The 22581-nt window shown below is 42.7% G+C and overlaps 1 protein-coding gene across 1 annotated transcript; it reads right to left on the bottom strand.

The window, feature by feature from the left end:
- Positions 1-21243: 21243 nt before the first annotated feature.
- On the bottom strand, positions 21244-21513 carry LOC141621745 (uncharacterized). Its single transcript, XM_074438000.1, has one exon. It carries the CDS (start codon positions 21511-21513, stop codon positions 21253-21255), a length of 261 nt encoding a protein of 86 aa, XP_074294101.1. The 3' UTR covers positions 21244-21252.
- Between the last annotated feature and the right edge of the window lie 1068 nt (positions 21514-22581).

Here is a 22581-nt window from a genome sequence, read left to right as displayed (position 1 = left end):
AAACAATTTTTGTTGGTTTCAAATGGTTTGGAAGTGTTTTGCATTGAACCCGCGTGTTTGTAGTCCCAGCCGGGTGACCGGCGGCCGGTCTACTGACCGGCTGGGAGATTCCTGTAAGTTTTGGACATATTTTAGTAAGCTCTGTAGTCCCAGTAGGGTGACGGCGGTCTCTTGACCGGCTGGGAGTACACTGAGGATTTTAGGTGATTTTGAGTTTGGGCGTATTCCCAGTAGGGTGATCCGTGGCCAGGAATCTCTTGGCCATTTGAGTGCACCGAAGGTTTTATGTGTTTTTTTGAAATTTGGCCGTATTCCCAGTAGGTGGACAGCGGGAAGGTCCTCTTGACCGGCTGGGAGTGCACTGTAAAGTTTTATTAAATTTCGATTTTGGCATGTTGTCCCAGCCGGTGGCTGGCGGCCGTACACCACCCTACCGGGAGTTCCCTGTTTGCTCTATTTCACTTGTGACTTCTAATAACGATTGAGTTATGCATGTATCTTCTTTCCTATCGATAATTAGTTACTTTAAGACTCATTAATGTTACGAACATGCAAAATGGTTATGGTTCTTGTTCGGACCCGAGTGTGACACTTTACATTGTGAGACTACTCGACATTCCCTATTTATTTGCCCTCGGACATTGGGTCACGGTTAGGTGTCATTGCCTCCGAGTTGGGCTATTTTTCCTTCCGCCTCTTCGGACCGGGGGTCACGGTTAGGTGACAAGGTTCCGCTTGAGGTTACTCGACTTTCGGGCACGGTTAGGTGTACCATATTTCGAGTCTTGGATACGATTTGGTATCGTTTGTCGAATCGGGTGTCGTCCATCCCGAGAGTCTGGCCAGGTTTAGACTAGGACCGTATTATGATCGTCGTCCTACCAAGAGGTTGGAGTCTAGAGGGTTGTCTTGTTTGAGTCTATACTTTGTAATTGTCTTACATTTGAGTCGAGTTGATGTGTGACAGTTTGACCTAATAATTCCTCTCTCATTTGTGCTTTACCATTCCTATTTTCTTACGCCCACTAATCATGATTTTCGTAATGCCGTAAGTATTTACTCTCATGCTTGTTTATTTAATTAAATTCCTGATTACTTGTATTTTGACATATTGTGGCTGGGAGAACCCTGAGTTACTCCCCACTGACTGTGGCTTTCATATTTATTATGAATGACAGGTTTGTGATGAAGCTTAAGTGGGGAAGACCGTGTGAGCTAGCGAGTTCTTACCTCGGACCTTATTTAGTCATCACTTTGATAGACTCACCTACTTTTGAACTTATGTTAATTCGTGGGATATCTTTTCCCCAATAAATAGACTTGTGTTGTAAACTTAAACTTAACTATCTAAACTTATTTATCGTGTTGGTGATGCCTCGCGTTGGATTTCTTTAGAAGCCTTAAAAGTTTTCAAAAATCTCGTGTTTCCGCCACGATTTACTAGTTACTTTTCGTTACCTCAACGAGGGGTGTCACAATCAGCCATATCGAATGTGCGTTGTGAGGCTCGCCAGCCATGTTGGATGTGCGTTGTGAGGCTCGCCAGCCATATCGGATGTGCCTTGTGAGGCTCGCCAGCCATGTTGGATGTGCGTTGTGAGGCTCGCCAGACATATCGGATGTGCATTGTGAGGCTTGCCAGCCATGTGGGATGTGCGTTGTGAGGCTCGCCAGCCATGTTGGATGTGCGTTGTGAGGCTCGCCAGCCATGTGGGATGTGCGTTGTGAGGCTCACCAGCTATATCGGATGTGCGTTGTGAGGCTCGTCAGCCATGTTGGATGTACGTTGTGAGGCTCGCCAGCCATGTTGGATGTGTGTTGTGAGGCTCGCCAGCCATATCGGATGTCGATTGATCGACTGTGGGAAATAGCCGCGTTGGATGGGCCTATTTCGAGGAGTTGTTTGAATTAGTGGGCTCCGCGAGGAAGCCTCCGATATCCTACTGGGGAATCTCGGTGTTTATATTGAATGTTTGTGGCGCCGGAAAGGGATAGGCTCGTGAGCCTGGCTCCCGTGGTCGGCGGTGATTTTGGCTCTCAAAGAGAGATAGCGGTTTTTATTGCCGTTTGTTTTGTAGAGAAAGGACAGATATATATTCTGCCATTCGACATGTGTTTGGGGATAATGGTTTCGATTTCGTCTTCCTATGACTTGAGATTTCTGAAGGGTAGTGAATTTCACCATCCCGCTTTGAAGGTTTGACGGGTTTTAATGCCGTTTACCTGAGATTTGAGAATGTTGTTGAAAATTTTGTGAGAATAGCGAATTTGAGCTCCACTATTGATTTTGTGCTTGAAAGATGACGACTTTTAATGCCGTCGTTGAAAGTTTGTGAAAATAGCGAATTTGAATTTCACTACTTATTTTTGTATTTAAAAGATGACGGTTTTTATTGACGTCGCTGAAATTTTGTGAAAATAGTGAATTTTGAATTTCACTACTTATTTTTGTATTTAAAAAATGACGGTTTTTATTGCCGTCGCTGAAATTTTGTGAAAATAGCGAATTTGAATTTCACTAGTTTGTTTTTGTATTTGAAAAATGACGATTTTTAATGCCGTCGTTGAAATTTTGTGAAAATAGCGAATTTGAATTTCACTACTTTGTTTTTGTATTTGAAAAATGACGGTTTTTAATGCCGTCGTTGAAATTTTGTGAAAATAGCGAATTTGAATTTCACTATTTGTTTTTGCGTATTTGAAAAATGATGGTTTTTAATGCCTTCATTGAAAATTTGGTGAAAATAGCGAATTTGAATTTCACTATTTTGTTTTTGTGTATTTAAAAATGACGGTTTTTAATGCCGTCGTTGAAAATTTGGCGATTCATGTGGGGAATTGGGCCAAAGCCTAAAATTCCACTTAATGCGTAGGGGACACCTCAATGAGGCGCGAGCAGTTGTGCGAAGGAAGGGAGCTTCCCTTTTATCTGTAAAAAGACGTGAGAATGGGAAGCTCCCCATTCTGTTCATCTTCCTCGACATAAACACAAAAAGCCCGAAAAAAGACGCCATTTTCGACCTCATTTCTTGCTTGTTTTCGTGCTCTTATCATCATGTCATCTCAAGGTATGTAAATCCTCTTGAATCCATTTGAATTTGTTTGTCTTTTGGTTAATTGAATAAGGGCAAAACCCTAAGTTTCGAAAATTAAATTGGGCGTTCTTTTTTGGCTCATTTTCGAGTGAAATTGATGATTCCATTAGGTTAGAAACCTGTTTAGGAGTATAGGGGTGCTTTTAGTTTGCATTTTGGTCCCCGTTCCCGTCTCCTAGGCTCGAAAAACGTGAATGAGACGAAAAGCCGTCTTATTTCACAAATGCCAAGTTTGTTTGCTTGAGTTGTGTGCCCCACTAGATTACATTGTGGTCAGGGAAGACCGTGTTTGCCATATTGAACCTTCGTTGGGTGTTGTGGGCAAAATTTTGAGTTTTTGCCTTTTTGCGATGGTCTTATGTCTGATGAAATAAGCGTCTGTTTGAGCTCAAATTGAGTCCGTTTGTCTTGAAATGGACCTTAACGGTAGTTTAGGTCACTTTGAGACGTGATTAAATCACGTTGTTTTGTTTCGAATTTTTGACCCGTTTGTGCTCGAATTGGCATAAAATTGCCTTTTCGAGCTGTGAAAAATACCCAGTTGTGTCGAGAATTTTTATTGTTGTTTTACGGGCCTTGTTTGGGCCTTTAGGTGTTGGGTGGTTTTCGAAATTTTTTGTTTTGACTCATCTTTTGCTTGAAAAGAAGGGCGAGTCATTTTTTTGTGCGATTTTTGTGAAGTGTTTTATTGTTTTTGTTGGTTGGGTTTGGGCGGGCTTGCCCTTGTTTTTGTTTTGGATATGCAGGTGTATGTTTTTTGGTTTTGTCCATTTTGTGCCGTCGTAATGATGAAATTTCGGCTGACGTTTTTGTTTTGTCCCGATTGCAAGGGAGTGTTCTGGGCCTACTGGGTCCGTTGCTGAGGCTCTAGAGTAGGAGGATGATCCTGGAGGAGGAGAAATGGTTGTTGACTTGTCCTTGTCGAGTTATGTTTCTCCCTGGCGGCCTTTGTCTAGCCTTTGATCAAGTTTTGATCATTGGCTGTTGTCTGCAGAGGTTCGGACGTCTGATGATTGGGGATCAAGACGGGTGCATTATTCTACGTTACCGTCTTCGATCGTTGTTAAGTTCTGATGATTGGGATTCAACATCGGGGTAGCGCCCTATGTCATGGCTTCTTCTTATCGCCGAGTTCCGACGATTTGGGGTCTACGTCGGGGTGATGCATTGAGTCACAATTCTTGATTGTCATGTTGTCCGAAATCTGCCAGGCATTGTCTCCCTTTTTGTCATGGAATAGGAATGAGGTATTACCGTCATGGTAACCACCTCTGATTCCGCTGTTATTCCTTTGCTTTTCATGTTACTCCTTTTCTTTTCTGATCGGAAGGATATGGAGTGCTTAGTTCGGTAGGTGGCGCATAGCTCCCAGTTCGTTGTTTTAGGCCAGTGTCTGTATGATAAATACTTGTACCGGACCCCGTTTGCATGGTCAGTCGTTTATATCAAACGTGTGTCGATGTATTTTGCGTGAGGCGGTTTGTATATGTGTGTTTTTGGATTGTGGTTCATTTGGTTTTTGGCTTTTTTATGTTGTGTTTCGGAGAAGCGCGGTCAACTGCTAGTTCCCCTTCGCTTTGTATTTGTTACTGCATCGTTAGTGTAGAAAACAAGCAACAGGTAGCACGTACGCATAAACGTAAACACGCAAAAGCATCTTGATGAAAACAAAAATAACCACGATGACTCGTAGTTAAAATTTTGAAAATTCCGTAACAGGTCATCACGTTTGGATGTTTCAAAAGAAAATGATTTGAAATTCGAGAAATTAATTCGTGTTTGAATTAAATTGCATCGAATTTTGTTAAAAATTGATTAGTAACTCGAAAAACTAAAACCCAAAGCGTCGCGGATGAATTTTAAAAGAGATTTTCGCGAGTGTATTTGATTTGATTTTTGTGAGATCAAGACTCGGATTTGCGAGATCTTGAATTTTAAAGAAAACTGACGTCGTGTTATCAATTTTTGAATTTGTGGAAAACGTGAAAAAGCGAAAATTTTTCGGAATTTTCAAGTGACATGGAAATGATCTGTCGCGGATCGGGGCGACTAGCACTTTCCCCCTAAAAAAAGAGAAAAAAAAACCGTATGTTTAAAGTTGCGTCATGGATACCGTGTCGAATTTCGTAAAACGCAAAAACAAGGAAATGGGAGTGTGAGAAAACACAAAAATTCCTGGATAGGCTCGAAGAGGCGCGAGTCCTATGGCGGGAGGATTTAGGTGTCAGAAAGAAATACAACTTGATAGGGACAATTCAAGGTGCGGATCCTGAGGACCAGCCCAAAGAGGCGCGAGGCCAATGGCGATGGAAGCGAGCTTGCCCTTTTTTCAGAAAAAAGCGCTGATTGTTTTGTATAAATAGGGACGTTTGTGCTTCATTGTTTCATCATCCGAAACAAGAAAAACATTTCGACAAAACCTTTCTTCTTCTTCCACAAAATTATTCATGGATGCCCTCGAAAATAGGTTGCGACATTGGTGCCGGGATTTGTCGCCTCCCGAGAATTATCAACTCATTGTAATGGGAGTTGGTCAATTGTTGGTGTTTCGTCAAGTCAAGGTGAAATCCTCGTTCCTTGAAGCGTGCTCTCGGTTTTGGGATTCGAAACATCATGTTTTTGTTTCTCTGAAAGGTGAGATTTGTCCTCTTGCCGAAGAAGTAGGCGCCATTGGTGGATGGCCGGGTTGTACTCCGGTGCTTCCTCCGACTCGGTTGTGTTACAAAGAGAAGTTTCGTTCAATGTTGGTCTTGTCAACAAGTCAAGTCAACTTTCTCCTTGCTCCCCATGGTGTGGATATGTTGGCTCTTATCAACATTTTCTCAAACCGGTTGGATGTCAAATGTCTCGGAGGTGGCTAGGAGAAGGGCTAGTGCATGCATACCTCTTTGTCGATGCCTTGAAAAAGGAGGGGTCAAAGTGTTATGGTAGTATGACCCTTGTGCATATAGTTGAGTAAATGGAACATGGTAGGGATCCATCATGGTTGGTGCTTGGCGAGATCATCCAAGCTTTGGACAAGAAGGGCTCTTGTGGAGAAGCTCCCTCGTTCGGATCTCCAAGGATCGTCCAAGTGTGGCTATTAGAGAGGCTAAGGTATGTAGAGCCTCTGGCCGATTCTTTTTCTTACTTCTTCCGTCACCTTACTGTGGGGAAGAAATTGTATTCGGATAGTTTTGCATCCACCGAGGCCTATTGGACCTCGAGGTTGGTGGAGGAGGGTGGTCCTCATATCCGTTGGGTGGTGCCATGGTGGCACTTGAGGTCCTTCACGGGGTTGCCCGCTTCGGCCGCTAGTTCTTGTTCTTTGATGGTGGTGGGTTTGGAGGTTGCTTCCTTCATCTATCCCGAAAGTCTTATGAGGCAAATGGGGCGTCAACAAAAGTTGCCCGCTCAAGATACTCTCGTCCAAGAGAGTGTTTTTCGGAACTCCGAACTCGTCGAGATCTTCGAAAGGTGGTGGGCGACTCGGCCGACTTAGGAGGTACCAAACCCCGTTGCCACGACATGGGTGACTCCCGCTTATGTCAAGTGGTCAAGAGCTCAAACCTTGGAAGAAAGGTCCAAATCTCGTAAGGATGAGGTCGTCGATTTGAAGTACCGAGAGGTCGACAAGGCCTACCGTGCCTTCTTTGATGATTTTGCCGATGATGTTAGCCCGGATGTAATGAGGCCACCAAAGAGGAGAAGCTCGGGTCCCAAAGAGGTAGTGGGCCGTGTATGGGCTCGTCTTTGACCGAGTATGGGGTCTTGCAAGAGACCGGAGGCCATCGCTGTTGTTGATCCGTTGAGGATCCGTTCCGAAGAGGAAGTTCATGCTAGGCGGGCCAACAGGAAGAGCAAAGGGAAGATGTACCCTGAGGGAAAGGGTAAGGGTTTAATGGAAGGGTGAAGACCTCCATTACCCGTTTTATTATTATGTTGTATTAGTGTTGTGAGTTTTTATTATGTTGTACTAGCTATGTATTGTGTATTTTGTGCTAGTTTTATTATGTGAGATGTCTTAGTCGATATTCTAGCTTCAACAAGTTGTAGACTTGCTTAACTTTATTTGTTGTCAAATTTGTAATCCTTCTCATTATTAATTAAGTAAGAGGATTTCTTTGTCCAAAGAAATTATGAACGCTTGTTTCTTCCATCCATTTTGTAAAGGCAATTCGGTTTGAATTATCCTAAACATTGCACTTGGAAATGGGTTTTTTGTGGGAAGGGAGAAAGGCTTCTTTTTTTGTATTTTTTGTGGAAAAAGGAAATGCTTTTCCCTTTTTTTTCTTTTGAAGTTGATATGATTTTTTTTGATTGTGGGGATGGTTGTATCCTTCTTGTGTAAGAAAGGACTGGCTACGTATCCAAGTGAAAAGGTGAAATCAAACCATGATCGTAGTTCAAAATATTTTGTAAATTTTATTTGGGTTTTGTGGTTGTATCCTTCTTGTGTAAGAAAGGACTACCTACATATCCACCTGAAATGGTGAAATCAAACCATGCTCGTAGTTCAGGTTTGGTTAATTTTGTTTGAGTGCAAATGGATGTTACCTTTGACAGATCAAATGACATTTGAAACGTGGCGAAGTGACACAACTTAGACTCGATAAAATATGTAATTTCAAATCAGAACGCGTTGAGGAACTTGACTTGAAAGGGATATTGTTGTTGCTAGTTGTGAAACTAGGGCAAGGTTCGTTGGCTAACTATGTCAAGGGTAGTATTTCTTGAGTTGGTCTAGGTTGGTCGGGTTTGGGAAATCCTCCCCGTCTAGGTCACTCAGTCTCACTGTGACCCCCGAAAGTATCTTCTTGAGCAGAAATGGCCCGGCCCAATTGGGTTTGAATTTTCCCCTCGGGTCAATGGGTAATGGTGCTTGAACCGACTTAAGGACCAAGTCGCCTTCTTTGATATTCCTGGGTTTGACCTTTTTGTTGAATGCCCGTCGTATACGTCATTGGTATAGCTGGACGTTGTGCAAGGCGTTGAGTCGCCGTTGGTCTAGAAGCGTGAGTTGTTCGAACTTTCGACGAGTCCATTCCGCCTCAGGGACTTGACTCTCCAGTAGGATGCGTATAGATGGGACTTCCAACTCTACTGGTTAAACCGCCTCCATACCGTATACTAGGTAGAAGGGTGTGGCTCCTGTGGGTGTTCGAATGGAGGTTCGGTATCCCAGAGTGCGAATGGGAGTTTGCTCGGCCAATCGCGGTAATTGTCTTGCATCTTCTTGATAATGGTGACAAGAGTTTTGTTTGCTGCCTTTACCGCTCCGTTGGTTTAGGGGGATGATCGATGTCGTTTGATTTTGTACTTATCCAGCAAGTCTTGTGTTTCCGCCCGGAAGGGAGAGCCTTGGTCGCTGATGATTTCATGGGGTACCCCATATCTGCCGATGATGTTGTCTGGGATGAACTTGGCCACTTGTTTGGCGGTCAAGATTGCGTAGGATTGTGCTTCCACCTATTTGGTGAATTAGTCGATGGCGACGAGGACGAAGCAATGTCTTTTGGTGCCTATCGGGTTGACTTTACTAAGGATGTCGACGCCCCAGGTCGAGAAAGGCCAGGGTGATGTCATAGTGTATAAAAGGGATGGTGGTATGTGTTGTATGTTGGCGAAAATTTGGAAATTGTGGCAATGTTTGACGTAGTTTCTGCAATCGGCTTCCATGGTGGTCCAGTAGTAGCCTAACCGCATGATTTTTCGGGTCAGCATCATTGCGCTCTTGTGAGGGTTGCATTCTCCGTCGTGGACCTCTCCCATGACTTTTTTGGCTTTGTGATTGTCAATGCAAAGGAGAAGAATCCCTTGGGGTGTTCTTTTGTATAGTTGTTCTTGGTTTATCATGAATTGTGATGCAAGTAAACGGATGGCTCTTTGTCTTCTTGTTTCAGAGTTGGGAGGGAATTCGTTTTTGGTTTTCTTGTTGAGGATGGCTTGGTACCAAGGTTCGTCACAGTTTTCTTCGTTGTTGTTGATGGCGCAGATGTGAGCCGGCTCGCTCCTTCTCTCGACACATAGGGGCATTGATGTCATGTCGTCAGGTATGTTGACGAGCGCGGCAAGTTTTGCCAGGGCCTCAGCAAATTGATTCTCCTCTTGTGGCAAGTGGAAGTAGTCAACTTGGTCGAAGAACTCGGCCTCCTGATTGATTTTTGCTCGGTAGGGTGCTAGGTTATCGCTTCGGATTTTCCATGATCCGGAGACCTGATTGATGATGAGTGAAGAATCGCCGTGGACCCTCAGTCTCTTGATGCCAAGTGTTATGGCTGCTTGTAGGCCGATGAGGCATGCTTCATATTCGGCAGCATTGTTGGTGACGGTGAAGTCCAGTTTGACTGAGATTGGAACATGTTCTCCCTCTGGTGATATTAGAAGGATTTCTACCCCAAAGCCTCTCAGGTTCGATGCACCGTGGAAGTATAAGTCCCATACGTCGGTATCGGCATAAAGGATGTCTTCGTCAGGAAGTGACTAGGTGTCAGTCGTTGAGTCCTCATTGACAGGATTTTCTGCTAGGAAATCGGCGACTGCCCTTCCCTTAATAACCTTGAGGGGTATGAATTTGAGGTCAAATTCAGATAGCATGAGTGTCCATCTAGACAGCCTTCCGTTTAGTACGGGTTTTTCGAAGATGTATTTGACCGGGTCCTTCTTGGAGTAGATGTGAACCATGTAGCTGAGCATGTAGTGTCACAGCTTCTTTGTTGACCATACTAGGACAAGGCCTGTCTTTTCCAGTTGGGTGTACCTTGTCTCATACTCAATGAACTTTTTGCTGATGTAGTAGATGGCTCGTTCTTCGTCGTTTACTGTTTGTGCTAGCATTGCTCCCATGGCTGTGTCGGTGACAGTCAGGTATAGGGATAAAGGAATTCCTTGTTGAGTGGCATGAGAACATGAGGTTTGGATAGGATTTCCTTTATCCTGTTGAAGGCCTTTTGACAGTCGTCGTCCCAATCGGTGTGATCGGAGGCGCGAAGCTTCTTGAATATTGGTTCACAAATCATAGTGAGTTTGGCTATGAAGCGGCTGATGTATTGGACTTGACCTAGAAATCCCTGAATTTCCTTCTCGTTCTTAGGTCGAGGCATTTGTTGAAGAGCCTTGATTTTGGTAGGGTCAATTTCGATGCCTCTTTTGTTGACGACGTGTCCCAGGAGTTTTCCGGAGGTGACCCCGAATGCACACTTCTGAGGATTCAGTCTCATTTTATATTTCCGCAGACGAGCGAAGAATTTCCAGAGGGCGTTGATGTGGCCGTCCTGCTCTTTGGATTTGACGATCATGTCATCGACATATACCTCCACCTCCCTGTGCATCATGTCATGTAGGAGTGTGGTGGCGGTTCTTTGATAAGTCGCTCCGGCGTTGATTAGACCGAAGGGCATGACAGTGTAGCAGTATGTACCCCACTGTGTAGTGAATGCAATCTTGTGCATGTCTTCCTCAGCCATTTTGATCTGGTTGTACCCAGCATACCCATCCATGAATGATAGTAGGGCGTGCTCAGCGGCATTATCCACCAGGATGTCAATATGTGGCAGAGGGAAGTCGTCTTTTGGACTTGCTTTGTTCAGATCCCTGAAGTCGACGCAAACCCGAATTCTCCCGTCTTTCTTGGGTACAGGAACTATATTGGCCACCAGTCAGAGTATTCTGAAACTTTGATGAATCCGGCTTTGAACTGTTTATCTACCTCTTCCTTGATTTTCAGGGCCCATTCAGGGCGCATTCGGCGCAACTTTTGCTTCACGGGTTTAGCTCCGGGTTTAATGGGCATTCTGTGCTCTATAATCTCCCTATCGATCCCAGGCATGTATTTGTATGACCAAGCGAATACGCCCTTGTACTCGTGTAAGAGGTTGATGAACGACTGTCTTTCCGAGGGGTCAAGGGTGGTCCCTATTCTAAGTTCTTGAGGTGTGTTGTCGGTTCCTACGTTAATAGGTTCAGTCTCCTGAATGATGGGGGTCCTATCTTCTCATTTGTCAAGTTCTTTGGCTAGGTGAGGTGGATAGTCACTCAAGTCAAATTCCTCATATTCGTTCAGAATTGCATTGCAGTTAAATTGAGACGAGTCATAAGAAAACTTAGCGTTCCTTAATTCGACTTGAGCAAAAAGCTCGGATAGGACAGACATCTCATGGGCAGTCAGAGGCGACACTGTGGAGGAGGTGGCCCCTGGAACAAGCTCCAGGTTGCTACCTTCCATGGGAGTGGGGACGACCTTAGTTGACTCGGCCTCTGAAGCAGCCACAAGCTTGTAATAAAACAGTGGAAAAGGGACTTTGACCGGGACATCAGGAGCGCTAAGAGCTAGGACAGACTCTAACTCTGACTCTGACTCTGACTCAGACTCCTTCTCATCTTCACTTTCCTCTTTGAACATAAGGCCTTCTCCAGTTGTAATCTTGAGAATGCGGCCTTGACGATCGGTTCACTTGACAGTTTTCCTCCAGCCTTGTGTAGCTTTCTCTGGGTCAGTATCAGAGATTAAGGCGGTGGGATCGAACTGGTTATCCTTTAGAGCAATGTTGATGATGTCCTCATAGACAAGGTGCTTGATATTGTCTTCCCCGAAGAGAAGAAGGACGGCTTGTCCGTCGAGGTAAGGGGTCGACTCAGATTTGGTCGATGCAGCTTTGGTGTTGTCGGGGATGAAGTAGCAGTCTTGAAAGACTTCTACGCCTGGGGGTTTGACCTCGGCCACGGAGTCATATATTGGCTCAGGAAAGCCGTTGCAGAGCTTGGATTCTCCCTTGGGGACGAAGTATCCATCGAGAGTCAGATGGTATGGACGGAGGATGACTCCGTGCTTTTTGAGTTTCCGTATTAGAAGGTTCATCTCCTGGATATCTTCATCGGTAGGCTCATAGCCTAGCCCGAAGGGGATATTAGGGACCTTAGCCTGTTTCATAGGAAGCAAGGTGTTCTTCAGCGGATTGAGGGGTAGGCCCAGGAAATAACCTTGGCGCATTAGAATGCGATTAATTGTGAGGTTGGAGAATGGGTCACAATCAAAAGGTGATGATTCATCGATTAGGGCATTCACAGCTTGGAATCCCCACATTTAGTTGTCATCCTCCTAATGACTTGAGAAGTTATTCCCTTCTTTATGATAGCCTTGATCGGGGAGGCGGGAATTGTGATTGTTTTCCCGTTGAAAGGGACCCTGATTTTCTGATGAAGGGTTTAGGTGACGGCCTTGACGGCATGAATCTAGGGGCGCCCCAGGAGCATGTTGAAAGAGGCGTCAATGTCGACCACCTGAAAACCGGCTTGTCTTTCCAAGGGTTCAGTTGCAATGGTCAGGGTGATAAGCCCCGCAACCTTACGACGAGTGCCATCGTAGGCACGCACTCCTTGATTGGTCGGGACCAAATCAGCTTCTTTGATACCCAGTTTGTGAGCCGTCTGGAGGGGAATGAAATTAACCGTGGATCCGTCATCCACTAGAACCATAGGCACATTCTTCTTGAGGCATTGTACGGTTATGTACAGGGCCAGGTTATAGTTGGCTCCGAATGGAGGGATATCTTCGTCAGAGAAGATGATCGGGTTGCTCAAGTCGAGGACATCCCTTGTCATATGTGCCACTACTTCTTCAGGAGAGGAGGTAGAGGGAACTGTCAACTTCCCCAGGGCTTGTAGTAAAGCTTGCCGATGTTTGAAGGATGTAGCAATCAGTTGCTAAATGGAAATTTCGGCCTTTACTTTTTGCAGTTACTTGAGGATCGAGTTTTCGGGAACCTTGGGTTGGGTGTCCAAGATGACCGGGTAAGATGACCGATCTCTTTTGCTTGTTTGCCCTTTCCCTGAACCATATAGACATCCTCCGCGTCGTCTCTCCAGATACCATTGATTTCGGGATCTCGAGGGTACCTTGGAGGGGTATTCCCCGGTGGGTAGTTTTTGTGAGGGAAGTTTTTGTGGGGGTAATTTTTGTGAGGGTAATTTTTGTGGGGTTGATTATTGTGGGGTGTATGCCAGAATGGTCGCGGGAGCAATCCTTCCTGGTGAGGGTAATTTTGGGCGTTTGGAGGACCTTCCCTCGGGCGCGGTGTTGGTGTTGGTGGGTTGAAAATCAACCGGTGGTAACCGTCCTCAAGTCGGGTAATACTTTCTGAGAGATTGGCTATGGCTTGCTCAACGTGTTGGAATATGGTGAGCATGGTTGCGTCGCTGAATACGAATATCCCGTCCGGGGTATCCTTTCCCATGTCATTCACCTCGTCATCAATTGGCAGGATGAGGTGCGAGCAATCCAAGGTTGGCTCGTCATCAGAGATAACATGGATTCCCAAGGGGTTTGTTTTGTTGGTGGAGGTAGAGGTAGCTCTCCTTTCTCGATCATGTCTTGGATGATGTGCTTGAGTTTAAAGCAGGCTTCTGTGTCATGACCCTTTCCCTGGTGATACTGGCAATAGGCATTGGGATTCAAAAAACGGGTTTTCTTAGCCTCGGACGGGTTCGGAGTGGGCCCAATCGGTTGTAGTTTCCCTTGGTCCATGTGTCTCCTTAGGGCACTGGCATAGGTTGACCCTAAGTTTGTGAATACCCCTTGAGGACGCTCAGTTTTCTTTGTGGTTTGTTCGAGGAGATTGACCTCGTCAATTTTGTTTGTTTGGCCATAGGGGCGAGATCCGGTTGATATGGATCCTTGATAGCCTCTACCAGTGGTTTTGGCTAGGACGCCCTTGCGAAGGTCGTATTCGATGCGGGTCCTAAGGATTTGTAGGTTGGCATAAACCGGGCGGAGGTTTTTGACAAATTTCTCCACCAGAGTTGATTCTCTCGGCTTACTGACCAATTGAGTGCTTACCCTCCTCCAACGGGTTAGGAATTCTGTGAACCCTTCCTTATCATTCTGGGTCAGGACCTCAAGAGTGCGGGTGTTAGCTTGGATTTCGACATTGTCAGCATACTGTTTGGTAAATTCAACAGCGACTTCGTCCCAAGTAGTAAGGTTCTTTGGGTCTAGGGAATAGTACCACCGGCAGGGAATCAGTTCCAGGGATGATGGAAAGATCCGGGTGAATTGTTCCTGTTTGACCCCCTTGATGGACATGTAATCTTTGAAGGCATGAATGTGATGGAGTGGGTCCTCCACTCCCTTGAACTTGGGTAAATCAGTCAAGGTAAAGTTGTCGGCCAGTTGATCCCCAACGGGTTGGAATCTTCGATTGTTCTCAAGGTGGATGTTGTTACCACGGGCAAGGAGTTGTTCTTCCAAAAGTTTGAGCCTTTTCTCAGTTTCAGTCAAAGGCGGAGTGTTGTGTTCTCCGGTCTCCTTGTTTTCCAGGGTGTCGATACGGGTCTCGACACGATCCAGGGTGACCTTATGAGCGGTGAGCAGGCTGGCTAGCTGAGCAGTTGTGACATCTCTATTGTCATTGTTGTTGTTGGATGAAGCAGAGGACGGGGCCATGGCTTTGAGGCAAAAAAATGGCTCACATTACATCTCAATCCGACACGGTTTAATGACTAAACACAGACAACACAAAGGACGGAATACTAGATCAGACTCAACAAGACGAGGGCGACCGTGTATGGTGCCTCGGTGCTGACTCGTTATAATATGACGGTGTTGACCGGACTTTGACTCGCATCCGACATAATGGCATGACGCCGTTGAACGAGTCTCGAGGTGAGACGACTCATAAGTAAAGACCCATAAGTACGCTTGCTTCGACTCGATAGACACGAGGCGGAATTGGAATGGTGGACTGAAGTTTTCAAAAATAGAGATTTTCAAAAAGATTCGTTTGTCGCTTTATGGACGGCTCCCGAAGAATGGGGATCTTCGGAAGTCGGTCAGTTGAAGAGGTTGTCTTAAGTTTGTTTTCAAAATACGGTTTGAGTCTGAGTTGGCTCTGAAAACAATGTACTGTTTCCAAAGACGGTTTTTGAAATTCAAAATTGTATGTTTTGAAAATCGAGTCTTGAAATGTTTGAAAAGGTCTCGGGGACGGTGTATAGTCCTTGGGATTTGAAAATGTTTTGAAAAAGGAGTGTGTGCCTTTCTCCGGTTTTGAAAGAGCCATTGTGTCGGCGCGAGACGGGTTAAAATCCGTGTCTTGACGCGACGATTATAACGGCGTAAAAAGGTTTTTTTGAAATGGATGTAGAAAACTGGGTTTGAAAATTGTCATTAAGAAGGCCTAGAAAGGCGTGCTTTTGAAATGGTTGTAGAAAATCGGGTTTGAAAATCATCATTACGACGGCCTAGAAAGGCGTGTTTTTTGAAATGCAACGGTCGGCGAAAGACCGAGATTTGAAACGGCCATTATAACGGCGCAAAAAGGTGTTTTGAAAGTTTGAAATGACACGGAAGGAATAATGATCACATAACACATAAGAACTCGCAGTTTCATCATATTATGCATAATGCTGACACGGGTTTTGGCTTAAAACGGTGGGTTACACACCAAGCAATCGAACCCTGATTTTCGAGAGAGATACCAATCCAAACAAAATCTGTATGGAGGGTGCCCTAGCTTCGTGCTCGAAGGTGATGAAAGCTCTTTGACGAAACGGAAATGTGTAACGTCAACAGTATGCTTGACTCAATCGGGATTCGAAACGCGGGGATGAGAAAACTCACGCCGACGAGACGAGCCAATTGATCGAAAAGGGTTAGGTTGTGGGCCCGGACAAGGAATCCGACTATGATCGTAATATCAATTAATGCATTTCAACCAAGACCTCGTTCGAGTCTTACTATCTAGGGATCACAAAGACACAAGTGTCCTAGTTATCCCCAGCGGAGTCGCCAATCTGTGGACATGGCACACCTACGACGCCCAGCCGACCTGTGGACGCGGCATCGGTCTTTTTGAAAGCCACACTCGGCAGCGTAAGAAATTCTTTCGACCGGATCATTTTAGATCGGCCGGTTTCGTCTCGGCAAGGGTCTCGGAACGATGCAAGAGATGTTCGGAGTTGCCACCAAGCATTTGTGGGATGCTTGGAACCCGTTCGAATCCACTTTATACCTAGGTCAACCAAGGCAAAAAGCGGTGTCTCACATAGGTACTAAAGATAAAGAATCGTCCCTCTTTAGCATCCTATCTCTAGAATAACTCTCGTACGCCCTGGATAAGGTCGTCCACTATCCAAAGTTTCTGAGTAAGAGGTGAAGGTACGTATTGGGAAGCCCTTTAATCGGACACCCAATCCTGTCCGCGGTAGCGGCCTCTACTGATCGATCTTGGTTGGTTAAATACAAAAGTTGACAAACGGGTAAATGTATGAATGGTCATCCACAAGTTTGAACCTAACATGTGAGCTTTCTATGTCGGTTGTTTAATCCAAATATCAAGTATTTGATGTCGAGTTGGATTTAAAGTTGATTTGCATGCAAGACGAAAATTAAACATCCATTTACGGAATTAGGTTTATGGTGTATAATGTGATCCATTTGTCTTAGTAAGGCGTTTTGCAAATATAATGTAAAATGGGCAGATTCGTCATCTGATCCGTCCTGTATTCGGGTTAACCGGAGTCGGGATCGTCCTAGACAAGTGCTGGAAGGAAACAGGGTCTGCATCAGGCAGCCTATATAGGCGCGAGCCATCAGGCGATGCAAACAGGCCTGTCATGATTTGAAAATTAGAAAATGAGTGGCCTGTTTAGGCGCGGGTCAACAGACGATTGAAGGACGTCTTCTGACCATTAAAAAGGTTTGTAAAAATGGTTTGAAAAGGGAGTGTTTGAACCCATCTTGATTTGAAAAGGTCATTTAGACCGCTTTTGTGTTGATGTGAAGAACGAGACTTGAATAATCGTCATTGTATTGACAATATTCAATGTCGGGTTCGGATTTGCAAGCTTGACATGAATAGTTTTGAAAATGATTATGAACTATTTGTTTTAAGTTCATTTGTTTGTGATTAGTCAATGTTCATCATTGTACTCGGGTTAAAATCTGACATGGTATGTAGAACCAAGGATGATTTTGTATTTATGACTAATGCATTTGTTTTGAAAATGTAAAGAAATGAAATAAAAGGTTTTAAAATACCTTTTAAAATGTTATTAACCAAATATTATCACCAAAACACGGATTAAATCGTCATGGTATTAGGAACCAAGGGTGAAAAAGTTTTATGGTTAAAAGTTTGTCATAAGAATGATTTGAAATATTTGAAATGGTAAAAACCGATTACAAATAAGAAATAAAAATAAAGGAGGAAGATGAGACCAAACACGGCTGGATTAAGGCCTGAGAGGGGGTTCAGGCGCGAGCCTGTCTGCTATACAAGCAGCCCCTGTCTCGGCCAAAAATCCGGTTTTGGCTCATTTGCCCCATATTTGGATTATGTTATGCATGTTTTAGCATCTTATAGTCGTAAAAAAAATGAAAAACATGATAGAAGAGGATTTTTACACCCTCATACTTACATGCTAGGCTTGAGACGAGAAATCGACGAAAGTGTATCAACTTGTTTGGTCGGAAAACTCGGTTTGAAAACCGTTTTAGCAATGTAAAAAGAGTGTTTTAAGTTTAGTGATGGTGTAGTTGGTCGAGATGGTCGGTCAAGTGATTTAATGCACGATGACGGTACCAAACAATGTGTAAGGCTTGTGGTTTCGATCGGTAGGTAGGAAACACGTGTCGGTTTGTGACTCGAGAAGTCGAGTCTAGAATTTTAAGGGAGAAATGAGGGGGCGGACACTCGTGTAAGGTGTTATGGTGTGTGAAGGTGGGTACTTATAGAGAAATGGGTGGTTGTGTGCATTTTGAGCGACGTGGCCGCATGAGCTGCTCGAAGAGGCGCGAGCCATTTCGCGGGTCTTCGAGGTGTCTTGTCACTATCACGCAATTGAAATCATGATTTGTTCTATCCTATGTTTTGGATGACATGATTTGTACTTGACCATGAAGCATTCCGAGAAATACTTAACATGGAAGTCTGGGAAAGTTTTGTTTTTTGTGTTTGACTCGATTTGACTCGTTGTTGGAGTCGGGATTTGAATTTTTGAGTCGGTTTTTGGTCCGGTGTTGGTTTTGACTCTAGTTAGTGTCATTGCGACCCCGTCGTCATGCATTAAACACTTCAGGTACTTTTGAAAAGTTTTGAAATGTTTTGTTTTCGACATCGTTTTAAGTATTCCGACGTATAATTGTACAAAACTGTTGATCAAACGCTGCGATTCCTAGTCATGTTGCAGTCCGATAATCATCGGGTGTTTGATGGAGACTCGACAGATACTGGGTATCTACAAGTATACTCCTTGCACAAGTAATGTACTAGGTTAAATCTAGAATAGATTGCCATAAGATATTTTTATCTTAAACAATTATTTTGATTTATCTTATTTACTTAATTGAAATATTTTGTGGATGAAATTAAGGGAAGATAAGATTTGTTTCTTATGAAACAAATCATCATACCTCACGGCACTATTAGGGTTTCGATTAAACCCTAGTTGTCTCCTCTACTATATACACATATGCTTCATTATTTCAAATTAACTTTTCGCGATATTAAAATTCATTTGCAAACAAATTGAGTCAAATTCTTAATCAAGTAATTTATTTGTTTTTGCAATTCGAAGAAAAGTCATGCTTCAATTTGCTTGTTATTCCGTAAGATTACGTTATTAGATAATAGTACTTAAACATTGTTTCTTACTCGTTCATTCGTGTGAACACTTAGAAGAACAATCGAGTGCTTTCTTATTGACGTAAGTTAGACCAAAACCGAGTATTTAACGATACTAATTTGAGTTACAACTAGAGTTAGTTATACGAGTGGGTTAGTAATTTTGTAATCCTTAGAAAGGTACTAAAATTATTAATCGAGAATAGTGGACGTAGGTTTCGACTTGTAAAACTGAACCACTTCAAAATCACGTGTGTCACTCGTTTTATGTTGTTCGTTTCTTTACGTTTTAACTTTGTTTAGTTAATTAGTTAAAGTTTAATCAATAAAATTTAAGTAATTAATTATTAAGTCACGCTCATACGGACATTCGAAAAAGTGGGATAAAGTTTTAAATACTCAATTCACCCCCCCTTCCTCTTAAGTATTTCAGATCGATAGACTCTTCAACATAGATACCTGAATAATAATAGATGGCCTATGTGGAAAAGGATTAGTACCAAATATATTCAGATATCACTAATTCAGTACTGACAATATCACGAGATGTTGAAATTATATCGATATGGTTAATGAACCGATATGCATTTGCACGCGCGAAATTTAGTAGACTAGATAATAGGGATCTTAGAAATAAGTCCAATTTTATTTTCGACACATAAACAATGATTATGAATGATCTTATGGACCTGAAGTCCATTCATTGACCTTAAGTCAATTTAAGTTATGAATATTGGAAAACAAATCTGTACAGTTTGCATTTTTGAGTCATTATTATGTGCATTTTAGATAATAAGTTTATCATTTACATCTTAGTGTTATTATATATACATTATACATTATTGCATATTTGCATTGTTTTTATTGTTGTTTAGAATTAGTTACATATCATATGCATACACATAATTAATTATATTGTTATACTTTGTTAAATGTTTAAAAAAAAGAAATATATTTTACAGCGTCTTATAAATAATCATTAAATGATGATGTTTGATTAATTGAGTTTTGGGAACTCATGATTATATATGAACCTCTACGATACGATTGAAAGGTTATCGTGATAATTTCCAAAATGGAAAATTCAAACTCCTGTAGAGTTACTTGAAGGAAGTTATTATTGTCTCAAACTGAAATTTGAGCATATGAGAATAATTATTTAAATGAGCTTCATGCTAAACACGTAGAATTAGTTTACGGTCCAAAAGTACCATAACGATTGGAAAAAACGTAGTCAAAGTCTACAATGAGAATGTCAATGCATACATTTGTGGTTTAGTAAAGAAAATCGCTCAAAGCTTTTGGATAATTATTCAATAATTATCAAATTGAATCTCCTTAAGACAAGGAATTAAGGAATGATGGCTACACTCTTCTTTCCTTCGACTAGGTTTTTTTATCCCAACGGGTTTTTCCTAGCAAGGTTTTTAACAAGGTAGCACTATAAGCGCATTATTACGCTATAGTCATGATTGTCATTATTGTTGCGATAACAATTATTTTGGACATATAATGCTATGTCATATATTGAGGAGAAACTCCATCATAATTATGGAGGTATTATTTGAAATGAAGATTCAAGAGTTATTATGAAATGATCATATCCAGATTGTGAGTTCCGATGAAGTATGATGATTGAAGTTATCAAGAATTTCTACTAACTAAAGATATCAGGTTATCAACGAAGATGAGTTATATTTCAACAATCGAGAAGTTATGTCAAATTATGGATCATTTCAAGATTTATCAAGTTATGTAATCATTAAGGGGAGTAGGCACGCTCTGTACTCTTTTTCCTTATCCGTGGTTTTGTCCCACTTGGTTTTCCATGAAAAGGTTTTAACGAGGCAGCTTGTTATTGCGTGTTTAGAAGATATTGTAATCTTATCCTTTCTAATGTTTTTCCCACAAGGTTTTTCTAGTAAGGTTTTTAACGAGGCATGTTCTTTAGTAATGGACATCCAAGGGGGAGTGTTATGAAATATTATGTAATATTATATGGATGTCCATATGTTAGGATATTCTAGAGTTATTGTATTAAGGAAACTCTACCCTATTGTATGTGTATATATATATACACTCATAATGGAATAAGAATACAGTTTTGTCTCTCTCATATTCTCTCTAACTTCTCCCTACAATCCTCTCATCTCTTTATTTCATAACAATTCAAATAAACTAAATAGGGAGTATTTTTATATCTACTAAGTATATTTTAGTTTGAAGAGATGTAACATCCAAAGTGACATACATATTGACACTTTAATGGTAACAAGAAAACAAAATCCCATAAAATTGATTTAGAATACAAGAAAACAAATCCATGAAAACAAAAAAAAAACTTGCTTAAATCATTCCCCATCTCACACTCTCTAACAGTCTCCAGTCTCCACTCCCCACTCCCCAGTCACTCACTCACTCTTTCCATTGGAGATTTAGGATTCAGTCATCTAAAAAATGTCATCTTCACCGTCCCACTACTTCCACATCTTCACCACCATTCTTCTCCTCATCATCTTCCCTATCTGCCACACTTCTACGACATCATGTCCTCGCTTCTACGACATCATGGAACAAACCACTACCGACAAACAAATCAAACACCCTACCACCGCCGCCGCCGCTCTCCGTCTCTTTTTCCACGGCTGTCTTGTCACTGGCTGCGACGCTTCCACTCTCATCACCTCCACCCCTTTCCACCCAGCTGATCGAGATGCTGACATCAATCTCTCCCTTTCTGGAGACGGTTTCGATGTCTTCGTCCGCGCTAAAGCCAATCTCGAACTCCATTGTCCCGGTATCGTCTCCTGCTCTGACATCCTTGTTGTCGCCGCACGTATCCTCCTCTCCTTCGTCGGAGGACCCTTCTTTCCTGTCTTTCTAGGCCGGAAATACGGTCTTATCTCAAACCCAAACCTTACCCTCTCCCGTCTCCCTAAACCTGACATGTCGCTCCCTCAGATCCTCTCCGTTTTCTCCTCTCTCGGCTTCACCACCCGAGAAATGGTCGCCCTCAGTGGGGCGCATACCATCGGATTCTCCCATTGCAAGGAGTTTGTATCCGGAATCAATGTTACTACTACACAAGATCCCACTTATAACCCGCGGTTCGCGACAGGACTCGCACATGCCTGTTCCGACTACAAACGAAACCCAACATTGTCGGTTTTTAATGACATTATCACACCTAATAAATTTGACAATGTGTATTTCCAAAACCTACCTAAAGGACTCGGAATCCTCAAGTCTGATCGATTGCTTTACGCCCATCCCCGGACCAGACCCTTTGTGGAGCTGTATGCCAGGCATCAGAGGGTGTTCTTCGACGACTTTGCTAAGGCTATGCAGAAATTGACCCTTGTTGGTGTTAAGCTTGGTAAACATGGTGAGATTAGGTGTAGGTGTGATGCTTTCAATAATGCTCCCTCTTCACTAACTTAATAATTAACTTTAGTCGACGAGTAATAATTATTTTATTATTACTTGGAATTAATGTCAAATTGATCAATTGTTTTTTTTTTGTATTTGTAGTGCTTCTTTGTCAGATTTGATTTTGTTTTCAATTTTCTAATTTAGTACTTTTGCCGAATTTATATATTCAGATGGATTGCCTATATTATCAAATATAAATCTAAACGAGTGTAAGTGTTCAGTTTCCGGTTGATCTCATAGATCATAGAGTTTACTCGAAATGGTATATTTACCAGTAGAAGGGGAAAGATAAACAATTAATTAGCATGTTTAGAATAAAACTCCACGTGGTAGAGTTGATTCTCAACTCATCCGGATGTACCGGAATTTAGTTTGTCATGAGGTAAAGTTGAAAGAGCAGCAGTTGTCGATTTTATGGTAGAGTGAGCTGTAATGTAATGGAAAGTAAAAGGCAA

This window comes from Silene latifolia, chromosome X, assembly GCF_048544455.1.
Source record: "Silene latifolia isolate original U9 population chromosome X, ASM4854445v1, whole genome shotgun sequence".
NCBI classification, from domain to species: Eukaryota; Viridiplantae; Streptophyta; class Magnoliopsida; order Caryophyllales; family Caryophyllaceae; genus Silene; species Silene latifolia.
Note: the sequence above shows the minus strand (reverse complement) of the source record. Positions and strands in the feature narration are given on the sequence as shown.